Source organism: Triticum aestivum, chromosome 3D (assembly GCF_018294505.1).
Source record: "Triticum aestivum cultivar Chinese Spring chromosome 3D, IWGSC CS RefSeq v2.1, whole genome shotgun sequence".
In the NCBI taxonomy this organism is placed as follows: domain Eukaryota; kingdom Viridiplantae; phylum Streptophyta; class Magnoliopsida; order Poales; family Poaceae; genus Triticum; species Triticum aestivum.
In genome coordinates, this window is record NC_057802.1 from 505383610 (window position 1) to 505408372 (window position 24763).

Below are 24763 nucleotides of genomic sequence, written 5' to 3' on the forward strand. Positions count from 1 at the left end.
GTTGTCATGGGGGATCCTATGCGAGGTTTAGGGTTCCGCTCGCGCGTTTCTCTATGCGTTTCTGGAGAGGATCGACGCCAAGGTTTTTCTATGGCCGGAAGACGAGGGTCCGTGTCCTCTTCTAGGGTGCAGGTAGCACATTATCTCCTCCCCTCTTCCTCCCCAGCGCCCTCTCATCCATCAATCACTCTACTACTAGTAGTATGATTTTCTTTCCCCCTTTTCCAGCCTCTCGTTGTTCTGCTACTAGCTATATGTAGCTAGCTTATGCTTTCCATTGAAGCCAAATGAATCCTTGGCTAGCTTCATTTCCATCATGTTTTCATCTTCACCACAAGCAAAAGTATATTTTGCAATATGTTATATTACTACTATCTATCAAATGATAAGTAATTAGTAAACTATATAAGTGGTTATGTGCGAATTACAGAGTTTAATCTCATCATGTGTATTGTCACTTGCGGTGCTATTAGCATTTTTCATGAGATTATTATCAGCGATTTCGTCTAAGTTGTTGAAATATTGTAGTACATCCAAATGTAGGGCGCCTGTCACTGTGCGTGCATGCCACCCTTTGTGCCATTGTGTGTGTGTTGCTGTGTCAGGAGGAGGGGGGCAGGGCCTAGGGCTTTGAAAGAAATAACCCTTGTCAGGGATTCAGCTTCTGCAGCGGCGAGTGGTTTTAGGGTTTGAGAGAGGCCGGCCAAGACTTAATTGTTCATACGTGGGTTCACCACTGTTGAACAGTGTTTTGGCGCATAGTTAGCAATTGATTAACTATGTTACCAGTACTAGTTATACACACACATATGCATATGTCAACTGCCGAACTGCGTGCATATATGTCCAGGGCACCCAACCGTGCGCCCGCATGTGCACCCCCGCAATTGAAAAAGAGAGGAGATACTATGTACGCAAAGAACATCTGCTCGCGATCGAATTGAGATCCTAGACAAATAGAATGAAGCTAGATCTTGCGACATTTCTTAAATTTTTCAAGGGGGTGATCAGTTTTCTAATCACCTGTGAATACCAGCTTTCCAGTCAAAAAAGGGCATGACAACTCATACTGTTATCGAGTAAAGGGCGCCGCTTTAGTAGTACATGTACATGCAGGCAACAGGGTGTACTCATGTTGGCATATCTTACATGTTTTTGGGGGAAATGAGACAAAATATGGTGGACTCGATCTCCCCCCAGAAAGCACAAGCAAAAAGATGTCCCTGCTCAGTTAAACCATGCCACTGTTTTTTGTATTGCACAAAGATACAAAAATATAGTACCCTTTTTTATGTGTGGAAAAAGCTTCCTACTACGTAGAGTACATTTCACTAATTAATCAAGGAGTACATGCATAATCATCCACAGTAGTCTCACACTCTGACATAGGAGTGTTAATGGCGTTAAGGATTAGTGTACTATAATAATTTGTATAAATATCTGCCCCAGTAGTACTTGTCTACTACTACTACTAGTAGCACACAGTTCCTCAAGTCTCCAAACTCCAAAGCTCTCTTGGGTCTTGGCCTCTCCAGCTTCTCCTAACCTTGGGCTCCCGGCAACAATGGCTTCTTGATCTGCTGCTCTCCCTTTCCCGGCCTATCCAACAGCAAGCTTAAGTAGAGACAAGTTAATCACTTCCACGTACTGTGTTGCTTTTAGGTAGCTTCGACCATGGCCACCGTGAACAACTGGTTGGGCTTCTCCCTCTCCCCGCAGGAGCTCCCTCCCTCCGCCGCCGCCTCAGGTGACGTCTCCGGTGCCGACGTCTGCTACAACATCCCGCAAGGTAGATACATACACATCGTAGTATTCTTGTGATTGGTTTAAGTGCATCAAGCAGTTGTATGAAAATCCTGTGATTGGTTTGTTTCGCAGATTGGAACATGAGGGGATCGGAGCTATCAGCTCTGGTGGCGGAGCCGAAGCTGGAGGACTTCCTCGGCGGCATATCCTATTCGGACCATCACCACCACCAGCACAAGCAGCCCGGCGGCAACAATATGGTCGTCCCTGCAGGCAGCGCCAGCGGCGGTGCCGCTTGCTACGCGAGCTCTGGCGGCAGTAGCGTGGGCTACCTGTACCACCCCAGCTCGGCCTCCCTCCAGTTTGCCGACTCCGTCATGGTGGCTTCCTCCGGCGGTGGCGTCCACCACGACGGCGCTGGCATCATGGCAAACACCACAGCCAACGGTGACCTTAATAATGGCGGCGGCGGGGGTGGCATCGGGCTGTCCATGATCAAGAGCTGGCTGCGGAGCCAGCCATCCCCGGCACAACCACCGGAGCAGCAGAGGGCCGACGCGGCGGCGCAGGGTCTCTCGCTGTCCATGAACATGGCGGCGTGCATGCCGCCGCTCGCTTGCGGGGAGCGTGGCGTGCCGGAGTTAGCGATTGTCAGGAAGGATGACACGGCCGGTGGCAGCAGCGCTGGTTCTGGGGCTGTGGTGTCGGCCGGTGCGGATAGCACCGGCGGAAGCAGTGGCGCGGTGGTGGAGACCCCAGCATCGAGGAAGACGGCCGATACGTTTGGGCAGCGAACTTCGATTTACCGTGGCGTGACCAGGTATAGTACTAGTGCATTGCAATAAACATGAAAGTATCTGAACATACTCTCTATTTTTCAAAATGGGATATTTGATTGCTTTTTGTGTCATTAGACTGAGCATCCAGCTAATGCATAGTTTCAGGCATTTTTGTTTTCTAGCTAATCATCAACTTAGACACTGATATTGCTAAGCATGGATCAATGTAGTTTCTTTCCTTTTTTTCTGTTTTTTCGATGACACTAGTATCACTTTTTATATTTTTCTCTTATTTATTTCTTTGAATCAAGTGAGTATGTCATTTGCTTTTGAGTCTCTTTTTGAATAATGTAGGTGCATAGGAAATGTGGAATGCCATTATGTGGGCATGATTGTGGTAGGCTTACAACGTGTGATTCTTTTTTGCGATTGGCTTTAATAGGCATAGATGGACCGGGAGATATGAGGCTCACTTATGGGACAACAGTTGCAGAAGAGAAGGGCAAACTCGCAAGGGTCGTCAAGGTACTGATGTGTTATCTTTTAATCTGTTTACAGATATACCTATATATGATCAATCCCCTTCAATGTTGCTAATTAAATTTACTCTTTGATTGATTATTCAACTTTGTTTGAACTTGGCCTTTTCGACTCCACACAGTCTATCTAGGTAAGCAAGATCCAGATTAAAGTAATTACATTTGTTTTTGTCACATTTTGTCGATGCATTCATTGCTATCAATTCTTTAAACTACATGTTTTGTGCATGTTCTAATCTTGAAATACATATATAGGTGGGTATGACAAAGAGGAGAAAGCTGCAAGAGCTTATGATTTGGCTGCTCTCAAGTATTGGGGTGCCACGACGACGACAAATTTCCCAGTAAGCATTACGCTAGCTGCTCTTGTTGTCATTGTTGTTGTCATTGTTTTTGGAAGAAGTCATTGTTATTTATTACTACCTCTGTAAACAAATACAAGATTTTTAGATCTTTTAGATCACTAAAGTAGTGATCTAAAAGATCTTATATTAGTTTACAGAGGGGGTACCATTTTATTATTCGTTGATCAATGTAATGGTGAACTACATAGCCACATCTCTCTAATTATTATCTTTTGGGAAGCCTAGCTTACTGAAGTCGTACTTAAAGTCATGCATATTTTCTCCATTTTTTCTAGGTAAACAACTATGAAAAAGAGCTAGAGGAGATGAAACACATGACAAGGCAGGAGTTTGTGGCGTCTCTGCGAAGGTCGGTCTCTTATCTTTTATATATGAATCCAGGTACATGGTTAGCAAATCAATCTTCAAATCAACTAATGTTAATGTTATTTGATGTGTGTATGTGCAGGAAGAGCAGTGGTTTCTCCAGAGGTGCATCCATTTATCGTGGAGTAACTAGGTATGCACGTGCTTCCTTTTCTTGGTTGCGTGCATCGTATGGTGCAGAGGTCGTCAGGATAATCCTAACATTAGCTACATAAAAATCTGATTATTGCTGCTGATCCATTTGAATTTTGTATAATAAAGGCACCACCAACATGGGAGGTGGCAAGCGAGGATAGGGAGAGTTGCAGGGAACAAGGATCTCTACTTGGGCACCTTCAGTAAGTATAGATACGCACAATCAATTGCACTGAATATGTTAATCTGGTTACACTGAAATTGCCACCTTAACTATCAGAGGCATTAGAGCGTATGCGTTTGTACTGTGTTTCTTAAAAAAAACAACCGGATACATTTTATGCTGACATTTATTAATAGTCATTCATTGCGAACTAATCTCTTTACGGATGGTACTCGTTGATTATCCAAATTCAAATCCATGTCCAGCTGACGTGTGAGCCCAAAGGCCAACCCATACGTAGGCATGTGAGAAATGGAGTGACAAACCGTAAAATGCCAATGAATGGCGCGACAAAATCGTAGATTTCATGTTGAAAATGGACCTGCAAGTCATGCCAAGTTGCATCGAGCATATTACTATTGTACTTTGTGCATGAGTGCACATGCTTTATTAAACGTAGCTTCCATGTTTAGTGCTGCCGCTGTCTCCAATCACCGGCGCATCTAGTCAAAATATTCGAGCTGCGTCTGCATGCATGCATGCATTTGCAGTAAACTAATGATCAATTAAAATAACTAAGCTAGCTTGTCACACCTTGCTTGCATGCATGCATGCATGGCGTCGACTGGTAGATTGCGTTGTTGGTACCTAACCATGGGCATCGCCTGTGTAATGTAGGCACGCAGGAGGAGGCTGCCGAGGCGTACGACATCGCGGCGATCAAGTTCCGGGGGCTCAACGCTGTCACCAACTTCGATATGACGCGCTACGACGTCAAGAGCATCCTCGACAGCACCGCGCTCCCCATAGGCAGCGCCGCCAAGCGCCTCAAGGACGCAGAGGCGGCCACGGCGTCGTCCCTCGCGCTGCAGCAGCAGCAGCACGCAGGCGTTGTGAGCGGCTACGACATGGGCGCCCTGGCCGCCTACGGTGCGGCGTACCACCACCATCACCCCTCCGTCGCCGGCGCTGTTGCGTGGCCGACCATCGCGTTCCAGGCGCCGCCTCAGCAGGTTTCTGGCGGCGGTGGTGGACACATGTACCACCCCTACGCCCATGCGCAGCCGCTGCGCGGGTGGTGCAAGCAGGAGCCGGACCACGCGGTGATCGCGGCCGCGCACAGCCTGCAGGAGCTCCACCACCTCAACCTCGGTGCTGGTGGCGGCGCGCACGACTTCTTCTCGCAGCATGCCCAGGCGATGCAGCAGCAGCACGGCGGCCTTGGCAGCATCGACAACGGGGCCGGCGCCTCGCTGGAGCACAGCACTGGCTCCAACTCCGTAGTGTACAACAACGGCGCCGTCGAGAGCTATATGCTGCCAATGAGCACCACCAGCACCGCGGCGGTGAGCCACGCCCACGAGCAGGCGGCAGCGCATGCCCACGCACGCGCGGTGGCTGCACAGGCGTACAGCGGCGGCAACATGAGCAGGGATCACGACGACGGGAAGATCGCCTACGAGAACTACCTCGTCAGCACCGCAGAAGCCTACGGTGGGGGGAGGATGGCTGCGTGGGCGCCGGCCTCAGCTCCGCCGGCGACAAGCAGCAGCGACATGACCGGCACGCAGCTCTTCAGCGTCTGGAACGACACTAATTAGGTCAGCTAGAGAGAAACACTAACATCACAAAGCACTTAGGGTGTTTATGCATGAGATGGCCATTAAGGTGTTACTGTCGTGTTCAATTATTGTTACTCGGTAGCTAGTTGGGATGGTGTTCTTCTGCAGGAAGGTAATGGCCTGTGAGAGGGCTATGCATTGCACTGCATTGTTCTTGGATCAGTTTTGCTATTATCATTTTGGGGTTAAGTTCAGAAGAACATATATTGGGGCATTGACTAGGGAATTAGATGGTTTAGAAATCAATGGAGCTAAAACTAGCCTGCTTGTAAATTTTGAATTGCTAGGGTGGATGGCACTGCATGATGGCGGTCAATGCGCAAATGAGTTATTTTTTTAACAAAATTCTCAACTTTATTTCTGTTTCCTTTAGTGTTTTACTAGCAAAAATGCCCGTGTGTTACAACGGGGTAATAATAATAATATGAAAACCCCCTCCTCTGTCACACTGTTGACGCCATTTATTCCCCCTGACACCCCCATCATAGTGGTTGTTATCCTGCTTCCCCCATCAATGACGTTGGTCTCCCATCTCATCAACAAGTCTAAATGTGGTCAATCTCAACACACAAATGCCCGCGCGTTGCAACGGAAAAAACTTTGACGTGGATTGAAATATAATAAGAATTGTGAAATGTTGCTCATTTTACAAATCGACTTGGTGCGCCACTTCTTCTATCCAACTCTAACAAATTTTCTGTGAATATAGATAGAAGAAGGGAACGTAATCCTAAAAACATATAGCTCACTTCATATTTCTCCTATTCCTCCTTCCTTGAGTAGCGGGTATTCCTTACATTTGTAGTGATATAGTATAAAAATAATGTTATTGCTGTCATGTCCACCAGAGTTTCAGTAAAAGAACAAAAAAGAAAATTAGCTAGAATGATGGAAAGAAAAACTTGGTGCGCCACTTCTTCTATCCAACTCTAACAAATTTTCTGTGAATATAGATAGAAGAAGGGAACGTAATCCTAAAAACATATAGCTCACTTCATATTTCTCCTATTCCTCCTTCCTTGAGTAGCGGGTATTCCTTACATTTGTAGTGATATAGTATAAAAATAATGTTATTGCTGTCATGTCCACCAGAGTTTCAGTAAAAGAACAAAAAAGAAAATTAGCTAGAATGATGGAAAGAAAAACTTGTGGAACTCACAATTTTTTGTTAATTCCCTCACTTCAGATCTGTTCAATTAAGTTTTCAAAAAATAGAGTTGTTCAATTAAGACACTTGATTTTCTGTTTAAAACCAGATTAGTAACACAAAGTCTCAAGCTTGAAATTAAAATAAAATAACACATCGCAATGATTAATTTTCCACAATCCCGTTTAAGTAGGAGTCATTTTTGTTTTGTGACCGTTAAATCTAGTTGTCCACATTCCTGCTTTCAAATTCGGCCATGAATCTCCCACAATTCCGGCAAGCAGCGTGCAATCAGGCCATGAAGTCAAATTGTCCCACACAATCCCGCTTTAATCACAGTCCTGAAATTCATCCTTCCTTTAACTTAATGCCAAAGATATCCCCCGATTCCTTCCTTTAATAATTCCTCTTTCTTATAATCTTGTCCGCACTGTCACGTCACGGACAACTTTCTTAGATTTCCTTTAAGTTTTAATGCCCAAGACAGCCAGGCCTCTTATAACCTTGTCCGCTCTCACGTTAACATTTCTTAGGCAACTTGCTGGTCATACAGGAGAATTTCTACATATATAAAGAGCTACAAATTGATCTAAACAAACGATGTGGGGCTAATCTAACATAAAATATGGATGCACCTGAGTTCGGTCACCCCCAGCCACGCGGCTTGCGGCCCAGCAAAGGCCTAACACTCTATTTGGGAAGGCCCAGCGGTACAATTTTTCAAGCCCAGCAAAGCACTGAAGGTCAGCGGTACGACTATTTCATTAACGCGAACGGCGCGCTTCAAACAGCATCATATGCTTCAATTGGTCGCACTCTTGGGCAGAAGTGGAGGTCTTGGGTTCTATTTTGGAGGACTAGGTTTATTTGCCCGTTTTGTTTTTCCAATTCCAATTCGAAGGCCAACAAGTAAAATTCCACACAGAGGTAGTTAAATCTGGAGCGCATTGAAGAAAAAAAACGCCAACAAGTAAAATTCCACACGGAGGTAGTTAAATCTGGAGCGCATTGAAGAAAAAAAACTGAAAGCGTAAAATCACGGGAAGAAGCGTATTGTGACGGTGAACCCACGGAGTCAATGTTGTGAGAAAAGTATTATCTTTTCCCTAATAATAATAATAAAGCACGGATTGACTTTGTCGGGTTCACCGTCACAATACGCTTCTTCCCATGATTTTACGCTTTCAGTTTGAATTTAAAACATATTCGAGGTGGTACTAAATTTTCGCTCTATCTATTTCGCCGCGTCTGATTCGCTAAACTGGGCCTCGGCTGGGCCTGCATCCATGCTCAATTGTGTCCATCGTAGTTCACCGTCGTTTTCCATATCTGGTTGTATGTGCGTGTGCTTGAATTAAAGGAAATTAGAGAAAAAATATGGTTGACGCCGCTGGAATTTGATCCATGGTCTGCCATGTATAGATTGCAGCGCAGCAGACCACTAAGGCTAGGCTCCTAAGCTTGCTAATTTGGGCGTCTGGAACCTTAAGAATAAAGGACAGGCGTACTCGGGCCGAGATCAACAGGCACGGTCGTGATGGGCATGTACGAGTGCCGCGGCCCACTGGACGGACAAGGGACCAGGCTGGAAGTTGTTTTTCATATTTGTTTACTTGTCAAATAGTCCCACCTTGCTATTTTACATTAATTTTTACCAGTTTATATACAATTTTTAGGTTGTCAGGCATCAAGAAGCTGCTTTGGAAATTAAGCAAAGAAATAAAGAAAGGAAATAGACATTCTTTGCATGAGAAATAAAGAAGGAAGATGGTAATTATGTGGAGCCGGCAAGAAAGGTAATATGTATTGAATAAGAAATAAAGAAAGGTAATCGCATGAGTAATTAGCAGGCCTAGCAAAAAAGGAAAAAATAATTGCATGAGAAATAAAGAAGGAAGGAGAAAGAGAGAGGAAGGAAATGGACGGTAATTATGTGGGCATCATGATATAAGGAAAGAAAGAGAAGGAAAAACTAATTAACAGGAGGTGCGGGAATCAATGGCAGGTTGCCATGCCATCTTATGAGTAAAAATGATGTGGCATTTTTTAATCCTCACTAAATTCATGTCATTTTTTTCTTCCATTATGTTTTCCTTGCTCTTATAATCTTTACTAAATTTGCGCCAAATTTGTAGCACATTGAACATTATGTTTGCACATACAATCCTCACTAAATTTATGTCAAATGTTTCAACCGTTCTAACCCACAGGCATATATAGTATTTTTAATATATAAATGGAGGTATAATATTATTGGTCCTCCCATTTCGTATGTCCATGGTGTTTCCTTATATTGAGCTAGGCTATTCTACTAATCGTCTGTCTTGGGCCACTTGGCCTCTGCCACGTTCGCCCGCGTAATGTTCCACCAGTAAAAAGAACCGGTGCCCTCCCAACATGTCCGTGCGACCTGGCCCAACAAATCAAACCCACCACCCCTTTTAGGAGATGAGGCAAAAAATAGTTGACCGTTACTGGAATAAAACTCACAACCTCCAGTGTGTTTTGGCGTTGATCGTGTTACCCTACAAAAAAGTGTTGATCATTTTAAAATAAAATTAAATTTAGTTTTTGTTTGTGTCCTTCACGGCTTGGTACTAAACTAATATGATGTAAAACCAGATAACATAAACACAAGGCACAAGTATTTCATTGTGTAGATGTGGGTCATGTGGCCGGGATCTCAAACGCGAGCGTTCGCTGGTCTGTCCATGCAGGTGATGCAATTCTTTATTGGTTCCAAGCTTACGTGGAATGTTCACCGTGTAGTGGACATCGTTACCGACAATGATGACAAAGAAAAGAAGTGGTAACAGGGATGGGGGCGCTAGGGGTGATAATTTATTTCTCCCGTTGCAACGGACGGGCACTTTTGCTAGTTTGGCCAAAAGAATTTGAGTAGCGAACAGAACATGTCATGGACACAATCTATGGGGCTGGGCTGGGTTGGATTGGGCCGAGTTGTTTGATACTGAAGTCCAGTAAGCCCGTAAATGCAAATAACTCTCTGAACTGGCTGCCACCAAAGCTCCATTTGAGGCAAACAAGAAAATACATATATCCAGTTCAAAAAAGGAACATACAAATATCAATCCATTCTTATTCTCTTATTAATCAAATATAAGCCTCCAACTATAAAACATGGGTCTCGCAGATGATGATTGCAAGAGAACAAAGTAGCAGGAAAAACAAGATCGAAGCATGTTGAATTGTTAGTTAAACCTGCTCAATTCATTCGTGGAGCAGAGGAGACGAGACATGGATGCAAAAGCTTTCCCTTGACCAAGGGCACGCATACAGCTTTTGCTTTCTTTTGCCCTGGGTTTGGTGAGCTGCTATGTTGTGGTCAGCGGCCTAGTGTATTTGAGCAGTTGAAGCTACACATACCACTCACTCTCCTCGGCTCACCTGACAAGATAATGTGGCAGTTCATTTTAATCTCTTTTTTTTCCGCCTCTTGTTAGATTCTGCCACCAGCTGCAAAAAAATGGTGAATCCATTTTTCCTGTACTATTTTATTAATTTTAAGCAAGGGTGAATCTGCAGCTAAGACTAAATATTGACAGCCGGAGTCTAAAAAATGGCTAAGGTAGCCATCAACGGACTGCAAATGTTACCTTGCATCAGCATCAGGCCATCCCTATGAGGAACGAAGGGCAAACATGCCAAAGATGCCGCACTGTAGATGTTTACCAGAATGGATTCAGTTTAACTGCACCACTGTGAACACTCAATGGAGTGGAAACTTAGGTGCCCGACGAAATTAATTGACATCACACCAAACCTTCCGGATTGTTACCGCCGCAGTTTTGTCGTCGAAGTCGAATATGACGGCCAGGCCTATTTCATTTGATACCGTAGCCTGACAAGCCATGCGTTTCTTCCAATTCCAAGTGGACACACCTGGAAATTTGCCAGTTTTGGTAAATAAGGCTTCACCACCTCCGCCCGCAAAAAAAAAAAAAAAAAAAAACTTCACCACCTCGATCTACCCGGGTGGTCAGATGTTATATATGATACACCTTCAAAGACACTGGGTTTACACAGCTCAGGTTAAATATTTCCATAAGAAACGTAGGAAAATTTGCATCACAAACTTCCAGTTTATGCTATTGATTACTATGAAACATGAACTTTTCTAAGATAAATAGAAAAAAAATACCAAACTGCTCTGCTCTTTTACATTCAGGTGCGATGAATTCAGTATGCAGGATAAACTGCAAAAGATATGTACAAAGACCCTTGAGGATTTACAAGCAACTGAATAAATATGCGCATCACACTGGTGATTTTTCATGGCTAACATAATCATGCATCTGCGATTACTTCAAAATCTACAACAGCTATTCTCTGAAATAACATAGAAGCAGATTTATATACACCATGCAACCACAAAAGGTTATTATAAATCACAACTAATTCCATATTGTCCCTGAAATCAAGTGGCGACAAAGTACATGCTCTAATCTTTTTTTGAGGGAAGTACAGGCTCTAATCACTCCATTGGCCATACTACCTTACCAGCTCCACCTGCTTCCCCAGAGACCCTGCCACGCGCCATCCTGAACATTATAAATACCCATCCATACCAAAGCCAAAATCATTCACATTCTCCCATCTCCTCATCTCACTTGAGAAAGCACTGTTCAGCCATGGAAGTAAGCGTTGGACGCCAGCCAAAGGGTCAGCTATGGCTGGTCTTAGCCGTGCTGGTTGCCTTTGCAATGCTCGGTGAGGCAGCCAGAAGCTTGCCACCACCTTCTCTTTCAGCATCGCCAACGTATGCTCCTATCATTAAGGTGATAGGCAAAGCATACTGCTATAGATGCTTCAACGAGGCACACCCAGAAGAATCCCATGGGAAGGAGCACCTGGAAGGTAACATTTCGGTTATTTGCAGTTCTCGTTATCTACGCACGTTAATGCAGTCAGCTTGGAAATACGTCAAGTTTCTTCTTGTTCATAGTTATCTTGCTTGAACACTGCCTGTTGACAAGAAAAGTGTATTCAAGCATACCATATTGAAGATCCAAGAACATGGCTAGAGGAAAATTTTATGCTTGGTTATCATTATTATCTGCTGTAGTTACAAAAAGAAAATCTGCCAAAGTCTGCACAAGAAGGATCTGCACATTTCCTTTGGTACAAGGCATTTTTAGTGTTTTAGAAGCCTATACGTTCTTGCTTAAATAAAAAACACCAAGTTAAAGTTTGCTACCAGGTAGGCCAAAGTACATTAGACTAAGGATATACATATATGGATATGCGACTAATACCAAGATGAACTGTGAACCCAAAGTGTAGCTAAATTCATCGAAGCGAAAAAGTACTTAAAAATGAATGATGTTTTACAAATTGTTCATTCTTCCTGAATATCTTTCAGTATTTCATACTGCAACTTAATACTTTTTTATCATTATCTGGTGCAGGAGCCATGGTCAAGGTCACTTGCCAGGCCAATGACCAGGCAATAGTGAGATTTGGCTACACCGAAAGCAATGGCAAATACAGTGTGGCCATTACCGGGTTGCCACTTAGCGGCACCTTTGGGGCTGACTCGTGCAAGGTTGAGCTCCATGCAGCAGCAGGAGGATCTGACTGCAATGTGCCCATGGAGTTAAATCTCTCTGGAGTTAGCGTTTACTCAAAGTCCAATGAAGAAGTGGTTCTCCAAGCCAACCAAGTAATGGCATTTGGATCAAAGAAGACATTTGCTGGATGTTCAAAACCTCACATTCTACCATCAATGTATCCATATAATTCACCGCCACTCCCATCCCAGCATTCCTCACCTCCGTCCAACTACAAATCCCCACCAGTACCATACCAGCATTCACCACCTCCTTCTAACAAGTTTCCACCTCCATCATATCAGTATCCATCACCTCCACAGAACTTCTACTCTTCGCCGCCACCATACCAACAGTCCACACCTTCAAACAACTACCAAGCTCCACCAACATCTAACAATCAAACACCAACCCAGAAGTATTTACCACCCCCATACTACTACAACTCCCCACCTCCGAACAGCCACGTAGCTCCACCACTGCCATACCTGCAGTCCCCACCTCCGTACAACTACAAGTCGCCTCTTCTACCATTGTCACCAACGCCTCCTCAACATTATAACTCTCCACCTCCATTTAACTATGGATCTTCACCCCCACCTTACCAATATTCTCCACCGCTACCTCCAAAACATCTACAACCAAATGTTCCTCATGCTAATCCGCTACCAGCATCAATATCTCCACAGCCTCTTTACCCCTATGGCTCTCCACCACCAGCATCAATATCTCCACAGCCTCTTTACCCCTACAGCTCTCCACCACCATATCTGAACTCTTACCAATCCCCACCACCACCGATTCAGCTTCCTCATGTAAAATCGCCACCAGTTTCTTCAACGTCTCCACAGCCTCTGCACCACTACAGCTCTCCACCACCATCGCTTCTGAACTCGTACCAATCCCCACCACCACCGATTCAGCTTCCTCATGTAAAATCGCCACCAGTTTCTTCAACGCCTCCACAGCCTCTGCACCACTACAGCTCACCACCACCATCGCTTCTGAACTCCTACCAATCCCCCCCACCACCGAGTCACCTGTCATAAGCATCAGGAAGGGTTTCTTGAAATGTAAGTTTCCTAGTGGGATGTGTGGTAACAGTATAGTACCATTCAAACTTTTACAAAATGCCGTAATGTGAAGTCTTAAACATTCACAAGAGCTCATATAAACTCAACATAAAAGATAACATTGGTTAGATGACTGCCAAGTAATTAGATTCCCAAAGTATATGACTCAATCCATCTCTTTTCAGGATCAGACGTGGGCAGAATAAACAGAAGAGGTGAAGCCTATCTCGAGAGGAAGAAGCGCCGCAGCTGGAGTTTTCAACTGAGGATCTCAGTCTCTAGTATTATTTACCCAAGCATCTAGTGTTGTTTCAGCTTGCACTCCGTTGCCTAGAGCTATTTCAGCAATGTAACCATAAGTTGTATGAGCTTTTCTTAGTAGTACATCAGTGTTCTATTTTCAATCCAATATACGGCGGAGGTTTCCTTTACATCCCTAAAATATTTTCTACTGCGCATTTCTGTCTCGAGAAACTGGAACAAAATAGAGAGATGGTGTGGCTTGACTAGCCACTCCACTTATTCCAGATTTGTCCCACCGTTTATGCTGCGGCATCTATCCAAGATAGAACAAATCCAGGGGGTACTTCTCCACCGTGAAATTCTATGGGTCAAATTCAATTCAGTAATCAAAAGTTAGAAAACTGGGCTTGGAATGCAGTGCGCTCATGAGTCACTACCGGTCAGCATCATCTCAGGGGAAGCATAATATCACCAGTAAATCAGCGCAGCGCGGTCCTAGGTAAAATAATAAAATCACAGAATCCATCACCCAACCACGCGCCGCCGCAAGGCACATTTCTTCAGTGGGTCGCGGCGGGTTTTCAGAGAAATTTCGGCTGCTGAACGGGTGTAAACAATAACAGCAGCGCTCGACTGCTCAACGAAAGTAGTTTATCTTCCTGCCGGATCTCGCGGTATGTATCTACCATGTATTGTTCGTGTACAGTCGATGAAGGGAGGAGACCTACGCAGATAGTGCCAAGAGGAACGAGTAACCCGGGGACTGACCTGCTGCCTCCAGTAACCCACCGCAGATTGATGACGGCGACCACGGAAGCGGGTCTCTGAGCGAGAATTTATCGCCGGAGTTGGCGGACGGCCGGTGGTCCGCTCCGGCCAGGGTCTGCGGGTAGCAGAGCCTGGCGTGGCGGCGTCGGGGACGGAGAGAAGGCCCGGGCCAGTTTGGGTGGGCTTAGGCCGTAGATGGTCCGCACGTGTTATGGGCTGGGCCGTCGGGGCCACCTCGTGAGCGGCGGGCAGTGACGAGTGACGACGACGCCGTGCACGGCGCCGGCGGTTGGCTTTCCATTTCGGTGCCGGTGCAGGCCGCACGGCACGATTCACGGTTTTGCGTCGACGGCGACAGCGAGCAGTAGAAACTGAAAAAGGTTCGTCGCCGTGTGGTGCAAAACATACGTGTCCTGCCTGCCTGCCTGCCTGCCTATTTTCAGTTTCTGTTTAAACACAGTACGTCGTCATGGCTCGACTACACCCCGCATCAGATGGGCATAGAAGTGGCGAAATCGGTGAGTGCTCGAACTCGAAGCTTGTTGTTGGTAACAGCAAGTGCTGGAGTATCGTACAAGACCTTTGCTCTCTCGCATCACATGGGCCATGCCACACGGCAGTATATGTAGATGTCATTTTCCCAAACAAAAAGCGAGCATCCAAACATACGCAATAAATACTAGCAAAACGGAAAGTTTTTTTCGATACAAAAATAGAGGGCATGCATGCAGATGTAATGAGTGCATCGTCATCGTGGGTGGAAAATGTCTCCTTCCTCGCCTGATAATCCAGCCGATCGTGCGGTTTTGGTGCGTGCCGGCCGCCGATGACGAGCGTGAGGCTGGCGCTGCAGATTCCTTCCGCCTGGAGGCCCAAGCTTTGATGCCAACGGAATGGTACAACTTGGAAGACATATTCCCCTCTCCTGCTCTGCTGCGATTGGAGGCCTCAGGCTAAGTACGACACATGGCACACGTCCATCCCATCCCATCCCAACTGACATGCATGCGCATAGTGCAATAGAAGACGCTCCCCTATCTCGGGTATCTTCTCACTCGAATGCCATCCATACATCCTTCATCCGCTGCACACGAGGCTTATCGCCCAACGCCAAGATGGTGCATGATGAATGAGACCCTGCCGATTTTCGCTTTCCTTAAAAAAAAAACTATACAGTTCTTCTACTGCCAAGTGGTGTTAATAGGAATTTGACAAGAAAATCGAAGGAAATGGATGCAGTAGCAGTAGTAGTTCTGCGGAGAGTTTTATTTTTATTTCTGCGGGAAGTTGTACGTAGAGTTGTGTGCCAAAACCGCCAACACGTCTGATCTTTAGAATAATTAAAGCGTGAACCAAAGTGTCCTTGCCAACATCATTCACTCACTCATTTTAGCAGCAGTGGGGCCAGCACGGTACACTTTAAATGCAGAAATTACCCTCGAGATCCACTCCTCACCAACCCCAACCGAACCAAAAACATCTCATCTCACTGCCGCTGCGCGTTGTATTCAGAAACAAAAACACTCAGAAAACAAGAGAAACATACACGAGAATCTGCAGTTTCAAAGAGAGAAGAATCTGCAGCTGCAGAAATAAAAAATCGGTTTGGAACTTGGGTCAGCACAGCGGCAACCAAAAAAAATCTTATACTAACAAAGTGAAATTACCAAAAGCGCCCTCCCGTAGTGCCGCTGCCCCACGCCTGAAAGCGCACGGCGAGAGGGGGGAAAGGGGCAGAGGAAACAGAGGAGAGAAAATAGGCTCCTCGCGGCTCGCCAAGGCCGTGTTCTGCAGCCAGCCACCGTCACTCTTCGCCGCCGTGATCCGCCCGGGTTCCGCCGTGCCGGGGCTGCTTGAGAGAGCGAGGGAGTCGCTCTGGCCTCGCCGCCTCCTCCGGCAAATATTTTCCTCTGATCCTGCCCTCTCCGTGGCTTGGGTCTCAGGGACCAAACCATCCCGCCGCGGCTTGCTGGCGAGCTGAAGGTGCGTGCTGATCTTCTCTCTTATTTTCCTCCAATTAAGATTGGCCGCGACCAGCGCGTGTCTGCGTGATCTCGGGACAAGGCGGCGGTGTCAAAGAGCTGGTCTCAGGAGGAGGAGAACAGAAGTAATCTTGTTTCGTTCTGCCGTTGGAGGAACAGCGGAGAGGGGGCGGCTGTCTCTTCATCGGTGCAACTGTTTCCTGAAGACGTGAGCCTCCACCTCAGCTCCTGGTTCAGGCTGGAGGATTTGGTCGAGTCACTTCTGTGTTGGAGCGTGCGATTTTGTGCTGCGTGCGGCAGCGGCTTCAGTTTTGCCAGTGTTCTTGATCCGCTAGGCCCCACCAGAAAGCGAGGCGTTCAGGAACTAGGGTTATGGATTGAAGGGACCCAAAAAAAAAGGAATTTGCGGAGTGTGCTGCTCCTTAGTGTGAGTGGCAATTCGACACAATTCAGAGTGGCTCTTTTCTTCGTGGACATGTAGAATTGCAGTTGGGAGGAGGAATGCTGACACTTTTATTGGATTTACATGAGTTGTTGATTTTTCCTTTCAAAATCATCTTTCTCCCAATTTGTATCCACTGTTCTGTGCTCTGTTATTCTTTTCAAAATCATCTTTCTCCCAATCTGTATCCAGTGTTCTGTGCTCTGTTAGTCTGCTATATGATTTGAGGAGCTCTAGATGGTTGGCTTGTTCTGCTACTCTGAATTGGGATCACTGATGGAGAAGGGGGAATGCTGATTGTGCACCTTGCCTTTGCTGAAGAAATTAACATTTCGCTTTGCGACTAGTCATGCCATTGTTTCATTGTTTCAGTCCCTGCTTTAGCCATTTTTACTTGTAAGTTGGCGATTAATACCACTTTTGTTTTTGAAAGAAATCATCGACATGTTTTCGTTTGTCATAAAAGAATAATCATATGTACTGCATCATATCTTATTATTTATTTTCCTTTTCATGTTTGCACAGTGCTTTTCTTAGTTACGAATTGGTGTATTTTTGCAGACGTTGATTGCCCATCACTGGAGCTTACCAATGTCGGCCGGTGCCACTATAAACTGGATCAGAACCCCATTTCAAGCCCAGAGATTTCATGACTTCTCAAGTTTAAGGTCACTCCCTCCTTCATTGCTTCAACTTACTCCCTTAAATGACGCTTTTTTGTTGAACCTGACTGATGTAACAATGTATTGTAGTTTTAGATGCCGAAACACTTTTGGATCAATTCAGCCTTGCTGGTTGGCAACTGATCAGGATTCATCCCTCTCCAAAGTCCGTGTGGCTGCAGACTACTCAGATTCAGTGCCAGATTCCAAGTACATGAGAGATCGAGGATACCATCCTCTTGAAGAAATCAAAGAACGCCCAAAGAAAAAAGACATTTCACTGACGGATGTAGAAACAGCTAGAACAGTAGTAGAGGTAACCTATGATAACAAAACAGTGCTTTTGTTGCTAAGTGCATCCAGTCGTTTTAATTCGGCATATCAATGACTATAAAGTGCCTGGCTTAAGTCTGAGCATACATTTGTAAATAACTAACATAAATCCCTCCCGCTGTAGTAAATATCTTATCGTTTGCTGGACAATGTTTCCATCTTGTGTAGGCAAATAGCAAGGGATTGCTCGTATTTCCTGCCAGGGTGCATAATGAACCTCATGGACATGTTTCTTGGTCAGAGTTTCAGTATGTTGTTGATGACTATGGAGGTAACTCCTTGGTGCGCAAGCACATATTTTACAGAAGAATCTTCATCATTTACCATGTTGTGCATCTAACACTTACACTGGGCGAAATTGCATACAGACATTTTCTTTCAAGTACCTGATGATGGGAACATCTTGGAAGATGATGATGCAAACAACCCTGTGGTAAGATGACTTCTGTTTCCTTTTCCGTCGGTGTGTCTCTTGACAAGCACAGATGTTTTAATATGATTATCAATGGTCTACTGACAGGCCAAAACGGTTCACTGTCTTCCAAATTCCATTTTGAGTTGGCATTATAAGGACCCTGTGATGCATCGTCAACTTAGTTCTCGAGTCTGTATTTTGTGATTAAGTCGTCATAATGTTGTCTTGTTTGACATGAACGCTATTCTCAAGTGTAGTGTGCATCAACATTTTGGCTGCAAGAATAATTTTCTTACGACTGAAATGGCATTTTTATTGCAGACAGTTTTGATCGGAACGGATGGTGCCATTATCGGTGAAACTAGTGCGGTAACTAGTGATTTCAGCGACCACGTGGTCGTTGAGGATTCTATGGACATGCATGATAACGACAGCAAGGTTCGCTAAGAAAGTTTGTAGCTGCTTTCAGCTGGCATTATCTGTCAGTTTTCTCATTAACAACAAACCATGTCATTATTGATGCTCTCCGCTGTGAAATACCACAGGTTGACACAGAAATAACGGATATTCTTATAGAGTGGGGAATGCCAGTGACGATGCGTTCAATACATCCTATATATTTTGCCAAGTGTTTGACAAAGGTAAGTCCCGAACATTTACTGTGTGATAAGCAACTACTGAAATAAATCGAAGTGCCTTCTCTTGCGATGGAGGGGAGGTGGGGGTGGGGGTGGGGGTGTCCTAGGTAAATAACAGACCCAGAACAATCTTAGTGAAAGATCGAGGATGTCGCCTAGAGGGGGGGGGGTGAATAGGCGCTTTAAAATAATTACGGTTTGGGCTTGAACAAATGCGGAATAAACCTAGCGGTTAATTTGCCATGCACAAAACCTACAACAACTAGGCTCACCTATGTGCACCAACAACTTATGCTAAGCAAGATAGACAACTAAGTGATAGCAAGGTATATGACAAGAAACAATATGGCTATCACAAAGTAAAGTACATAAGTAAAGAGCTCGGATAAGAGATAATCGAGGCACGCGGAGACGACGATGTATCCCGAAGTTCACACCCTTGTGGATGCTAATCTCCGTTTGGAGCGGTGTGGAGGCACAATGCTCCCCAAGAAGCCACTAGGGCCACCGTAATCTCCTCACGCCCTCGCACAATGCAAGATGCCGTGATTCCACTAAGGGACCCTTGAGGGCGGTCACCGAACCCGTACAAATGGCAACCCTTGGGGGCGGTCACCGAACCCGTACACTTTGGCAACCCTTGGGGGCGGTCACCGGTACCCGTCAAATTGCTCGGGGCGATCTCCACAACCTAATTGGAGACCCCGACGCTTGCCCGGAGCTTTACACCACAATGATTGAGCTCCGAACCCCACCAACCGTCTAGGGCGCCCAAGCACCCAAGAGGAACAAGCTCAAGGGTACCAAGCACCCAAGAGTAATAAGCTTCTCAACTTGTAACTTCCACGTATCACCGTGGAGAACTCAAACTGATGCACAAATGCAATGGCAAGGGCACACGGAGTGCCCAAGTCCTTCTCTCTCAAATCCCACCGAAGCAACGAATGCTAGGTAGGAAAATGAGAGGAAGAACAAGAAGGAGAACACCTAGAACTCCAAGATCTAGATCCAAGGGGTTCCCCTCACATAGAGGAGAAAGTGATTGGTGGAAATGTGGATCTAGATCTCCTCTCTCTTTTCCCTCAAAAACTAGCAAGAATCCATGGAGGGATTGAGAGTTAGCAAGCTCGAAGAAGGTCAACAATGGGGGAAGAACACGAGCTCAAGAGATAAGGTTGAATGAGGAAGAAGACCCCCTTTTATAGGAGCTCCCGAATCCAACCGTTATGTGCTCAGTCCGTGCACGAGCGGTACTACCGCTCAGGGGAGCGGTTCTACCGCCCGGGCGGTAGAACACGGAGAGCGGAGCAAAGCAGAGGGCGAGGCAGAGCCGTATGAGCAGCACTACCGCTGGAGCCAGCGGTAGACCGCGCACAGCGCCTACCACGAGCACAGGGAGAAGGAACAGGGAGGAGGGCCATTGAGCGGCACTAGGGGCGGTGGTAGCCGCGGTACTACCGCACATGAGCGGTACTACCGCTCCTACTGCCGCTGAACCCGACACGAGAAAACCACGTCTCGAGTCGAGGCGGTACCAGCGCGGAACCGGAGACGTACTACCGCTTATGGCCATGGGCGGTACTACCGCTGTGGGACAGCGGTACTACCGCTTGTGGCGATACGCGGTACTGCCGCTCCGGCCCAGCGGTACTACCGCTGGCGCCATTCTAAAGCCACTTCCACGAAAACAAGTATACTCCACGGAAAACCAAAACTGCCATAACTTCTGCATATGAGCTCCGAATTGAGCAAACTCAAGCTTGTTGGAAACAAGACGACGAGTAGCATCAAAACAGCGACTGGTTATAGTAAGAAGAGGCAGGGGAGGTATGCCTAACAAATGGAGGAGTGAAACCTCCAACAGAGAAGAACGGACATAACCTCCAACATCGAAAACATCATAGAAGATGCAAGTGAACTCCGTTTTCGATGAACTCGAGCTTGTCAACAAGATGACAAAAAGCTCCAAAACTCACAAAGAGAAGCAAACAAGAACCAAGAAAGATGATGCAAGGATGCAATGGTTTGAGCTCTCTACGAATGATACGATCAAGCTACTCATCGAGAGCCCCCCTTGATAGTACGGCAATCGATCCTATAACCCGGTCTCCCAACTACCATCATGAGACCGGTAAAATAGAAAACCTATCAAGGGCAAACCTTTGCCTTGCACATGGTCCACTTGAGCTAGATGATGACGATCTTGACTCCCTCAAGTTGGACCACCTTTCTTGGTTGCGTTGGCTCGATGAAGACTAGTTGATTGCTCCCCATACTCCACTATGGGTGAGCCACTCTTTCGCACATCTTCACAAGTCCATTGTCACCACAATGGACGGCAAGCTTCAAGCATTTGATCTCTTCATGATGCTTCACTTGAACTTGCACACCGCAACCTAACCCCACAAAGAACTCTCACAAAGATCATGGGTTAGTACACAAAGCGTAATTGACAATGCTTACCATACCATGGGATCGCTTGATCCCTCTTGGTACATCTTCTACGCTTTGTGAGTTGATCAAGTTGATTCACTCTTGACTTAGTCTTGATCAACCTTGAATCTTTCCAACTCTCTTCATTTGGATGATGTCTTGAAGATATACATGAATGATCACACAATCTTCTTCTCCAAGACATGCTTGCAATGAGCTCAACACTCACATGACCAATCTTTGGATAATTCCTCGAATAGCACCTTGGTCGACACAAACTCTCCTTGAAACCAACACATGTACTCCAAGAAAAGCCTATGGACAAAACCTTCAAATATAACTCAAGGCAACCATTAGTCCATAGAGATTGTCATCAATTACCAAAACCAAACATGGGGGCACCGCATGTTCTTTCACTTAGCCTATCAGGTATACTCATATTAAGACTAAAAAGGGTATAAGAATACAAGATTTGCTAAAATTTCTGTCGAAGATACGTGCTCTCTGTCAACCGGAACAAAAATAATAATCAAGATATGCACTCAGCTAGTCAAAGGAAAATAAAGACAAACATAAATGAGTTATATATTTTTTGTTGCTATCTTGTATGCATTCCGTCAGTTACTATGGTGTATAAAAGTTGCGGCAAAAACTGGAGTGGATTGCTGAAACATGCCATTTTAAAGTGCAGAACAAAATAAAATCTGCAAAACTCCACCTATTTTTTACTATTATCCTGAATTTTGCTGTAGAAGTTCATTAAATAGTAGATGCATTCCGTTTCGAAAAAGTAAATAATAGATGCATTGGCTAGCATATTTCATAGCCTGAATTGTCACAAGGAGCGCTACCTTATCTGCATCCTTTCTTAACCACATTAAGCACACTTTTCTTATGCAGGCTGTTCATGATAATCATGGGGAGAAGATTGATAATCCATCAAACGGTGTATCTATTGTAGGATACCTGAGACCTGCTTTTATAGAAGAAGAGTCTTATTTGAGGAGTTTATTTGGTGCTGAATGCAGTGCCGATGGTTATTCATCTAATTGGAGAGGTGCTTCTCAGCTTGCTCATAGTTGCTTTTATCACTCATGTGCTTCTATCCAGTTATTTGTTCTAATGAGAGTCAACCTAACAGAGGAATACAACAGAGAACCCCAGCCAGCTTCTGGAACCAATGGCCTAATTGGTAATTTGATCAGTGTAAATCTTTCATTCAGTTACTTGCCTTGAACATCCATATAACTGATAGTAACTGAATATTCAGATGGTGATAAATCGAGATTGGACATCAACAATACGGAAAGTAGCATTGATTCAACCATCTACAAGCTGGAAATGATGTCAATTGAGCTGTTTTCCGTCTATGGTAAGCAGGTAAAGCATCCCTCTTCAACCCAATGCTTTCAGTTGACAAGTAAAGGATAGTTCAATCGATGTATTACTTTGTAAAGTGAAAATGGTAAATAATCAGCATCATTTTTCTTGGCTTGGTAGTCATCATGTTGATTGTTGCAGTTTATGATTGATCCACAAGACTTTCAAGATGCAGAACCAGATCTTCTTTCAAATCATGCTTCAGACATTATAAAACGCGTCAAAGAAAACAGTGATCAGTGTACCATGGCTCTAAGGTCCCTCTGTAGCCGGAAAAAAGGCCTTACAGTAGAGGTGTGTTTCTGTTCAGTAATGCTTTACTCAGGTTCGATACTCCTTAGTGGGTTATTGTGCATGATGAATAGGAAAATTCTTACCATCAACTGAACTTTGGAGTTGCACTATCATACTATACCTGAAATTTATTCCTGAAAAAATAAAGATTCCTCAAAAATACGGTGCCTGAAATTTAATCCTGGTGATATGTGTGAACTTGCATATATTTGAACTATCATACTTCACCTGAAATTTAATCCTGATAATATGCATGAATTTACATCTAGTGGAACTATCATACTTTACCTGAAATTTAATCCTGGTAATATGTGTGAATTTACATCTACTACAATATCTGAAACTAATCATTCTTATGTACAAGAAGCTCTGCTTTGCCTATAAACTTAATACTTCAGTGTAGAAAATGGCATCAACAGACATTTTCTCCTTGTTTATATTTTGTGAGATTATAACAGTACCTTTCCGTATGTTGGTTGTGACAGTGCTGTTTCTACCTTGATGACACGATTTGATTTTCTCATAGAGCTCAGTCTTATTCATTTTGCAGGATGCAAGTTTGATAGGTGTCGATAGTCTTGGTATCGACGTCAGAGCCTTTTCTGGCTTGGCAGCTCGGACAGTTCGATTTTCATTCAATGCCCAGGTGGGTTATTGGGCTTAAACTTTTCAAAGTACCTCTGGCCTTTCCATGCAATCCAGAATAACCTTTCTGAACTTTTGGTTTCAGGCGTTATCTGAACGTTCAGCCGAAAAGAAGATCAAGCGAATGCTTTTTCCGCGTTATCGCAAGACTGTGAAAGCTTCCACTGAAGATGAATGTTAGCCAACTTATTTAATTTTAGCTTCGAACGCCTAACAGTAAACTGGTGAGGACAAAGGGTGTGCAGGGAACTCCACAGAAGATGTGCACCCAGTCAGCTCCCAATTCGTTTGGAGAAGCTAACACCCGTCGACATGAAATGACCTCAAGTGCTAGAGTGCTTGATCGAGGTTTTGGCTTCGTCAGCTGTAGAAGGCCGACCACCCATGGTTTCTGACAAATAAGGTGGTGGCCATGTATAGAGGAGCATCCTTGGACGGGATGCGAGGTGATTCGTTGTCAGTTAAAACTGCAGCTGATCAGCCATATAGCCTATAAGTTTCCCTCTAAACAAAATAAGGTGCAGGAGACGCAGGATGCAAAGTGACAGCTCTTTGGCCTGAATAAACAACGTCTTAGTTTACTGCAAACATGTAACTAAGTCGCTCTCATTCGTTTCCTTTCCATTCTGAATAAAGTGCAATTCTATTTCTATCTATTGACAACATGCCCCGCCGCGCTGTCGAAACCTCGATGGTGTCGCGGCAATAAAGTATTAATTTGCTGTTAAGTGTGAAAAGACATCAGACATGAAACATGCTTATCGTGCAGAGCGGGATGTAACTGGGCATGTTTGTTTGTTTGCTTTGTCTGTTGGTGTGTAGCTTTCTTTTCAGTGAAGTACCTTTCTGCTGCTGTGTTGTGTTGTGTGACCGAAGGGATTAGAAGATAGTGTTTGCTCATACCCCTCCGTCCGAAAAAGCTTGTCCCTCAAATGGATGGATATAGCATTAACTTGGTGCTAGATACATTCATTTGAAGGACAAGTTTTTTCGGACCGAGGAAGTACTAGCAAGGTAGTGGCA

General features: G+C 44.9%; 3 protein-coding genes and 3 long non-coding RNA genes across 7 annotated transcripts; 4 read left to right on the plus strand and 2 right to left on the minus strand.

Moving 5' to 3' along the window:
- The first annotated feature begins 1478 nt into the window (after positions 1-1478).
- LOC123080032 (AP2-like ethylene-responsive transcription factor BBM2) lies at positions 1479-6047 on the plus strand. The gene is made up of 9 exons (XM_044502891.1): positions 1479-1789; positions 1879-2566; positions 2968-3050; positions 3187-3195; positions 3320-3408; positions 3705-3778; positions 3878-3928; positions 4057-4133; positions 4772-6047. Exons 1-9 carry the CDS (start codon positions 1675-1677, stop codon positions 5692-5694), a joined length of 2109 nt encoding a protein of 702 aa, XP_044358826.1. The 5' UTR covers positions 1479-1674; the 3' UTR covers positions 5695-6047.
- A 2225-nt stretch (positions 6048-8272) lies between these two features.
- LOC123080034 (uncharacterized) lies at positions 8273-8827 on the plus strand. Its single transcript, XR_006438211.1, has 2 exons — positions 8273-8658; positions 8713-8827. It is a non-coding gene; the product is annotated as an uncharacterized lncRNA (long non-coding RNA).
- Positions 8828-9937: 1110 nt separating this feature from the next.
- Positions 9938-10613, minus strand: LOC123080036 (uncharacterized). The gene is made up of 2 exons (XR_006438213.1): positions 10480-10613; positions 9938-10339 (listed from the first exon to the last, which is right to left on the minus strand). It is a non-coding gene; the product is annotated as an uncharacterized lncRNA (long non-coding RNA).
- Positions 10614-11188: 575 nt separating this feature from the next.
- On the minus strand, positions 11189-12627 carry LOC123080035 (uncharacterized). The gene is made up of 2 exons (XR_006438212.1): positions 12386-12627; positions 11189-11848 (listed from the first exon to the last, which is right to left on the minus strand). It is a non-coding gene; the product is annotated as an uncharacterized lncRNA (long non-coding RNA).
- On the plus strand, positions 11501-13936 carry LOC123080033 (extensin-1). 2 transcript variants are annotated; one of them, XM_044502892.1, is made up of 3 exons: positions 11501-11740; positions 12292-13505; positions 13691-13936. In XM_044502892.1, the coding sequence occupies exons 1-2, from the start codon at positions 11515-11517 to the stop codon at positions 13479-13481; spliced, it is 1416 nt and encodes a 471-aa protein (XP_044358827.1). In that variant the 5' UTR covers positions 11501-11514; the 3' UTR covers positions 13482-13505; positions 13691-13936. The 2 variants fall into 2 exon arrangements, with proteins under 2 accessions (XP_044358827.1, XP_044358828.1); XM_044502893.1 differs by having other exon boundaries at positions 13697-13936.
- A 2293-nt stretch (positions 13937-16229) lies between these two features.
- On the plus strand, positions 16230-24468 carry LOC123080038 (uncharacterized protein At3g49140). The gene is made up of 13 exons (XM_044502894.1): positions 16230-16499; positions 17502-17608; positions 17693-17918; positions 18104-18206; positions 18304-18368; positions 18672-18788; positions 18896-18991; positions 22322-22478; positions 22563-22613; positions 22692-22801; positions 22943-23095; positions 23646-23741; positions 23826-24468. Exons 2-13 carry the CDS (start codon positions 17532-17534, stop codon positions 23919-23921), a joined length of 1347 nt encoding a protein of 448 aa, XP_044358829.1. The 5' UTR covers positions 16230-16499; positions 17502-17531; the 3' UTR covers positions 23922-24468.
- The last annotated feature ends 295 nt before the right edge of the window (positions 24469-24763 follow it).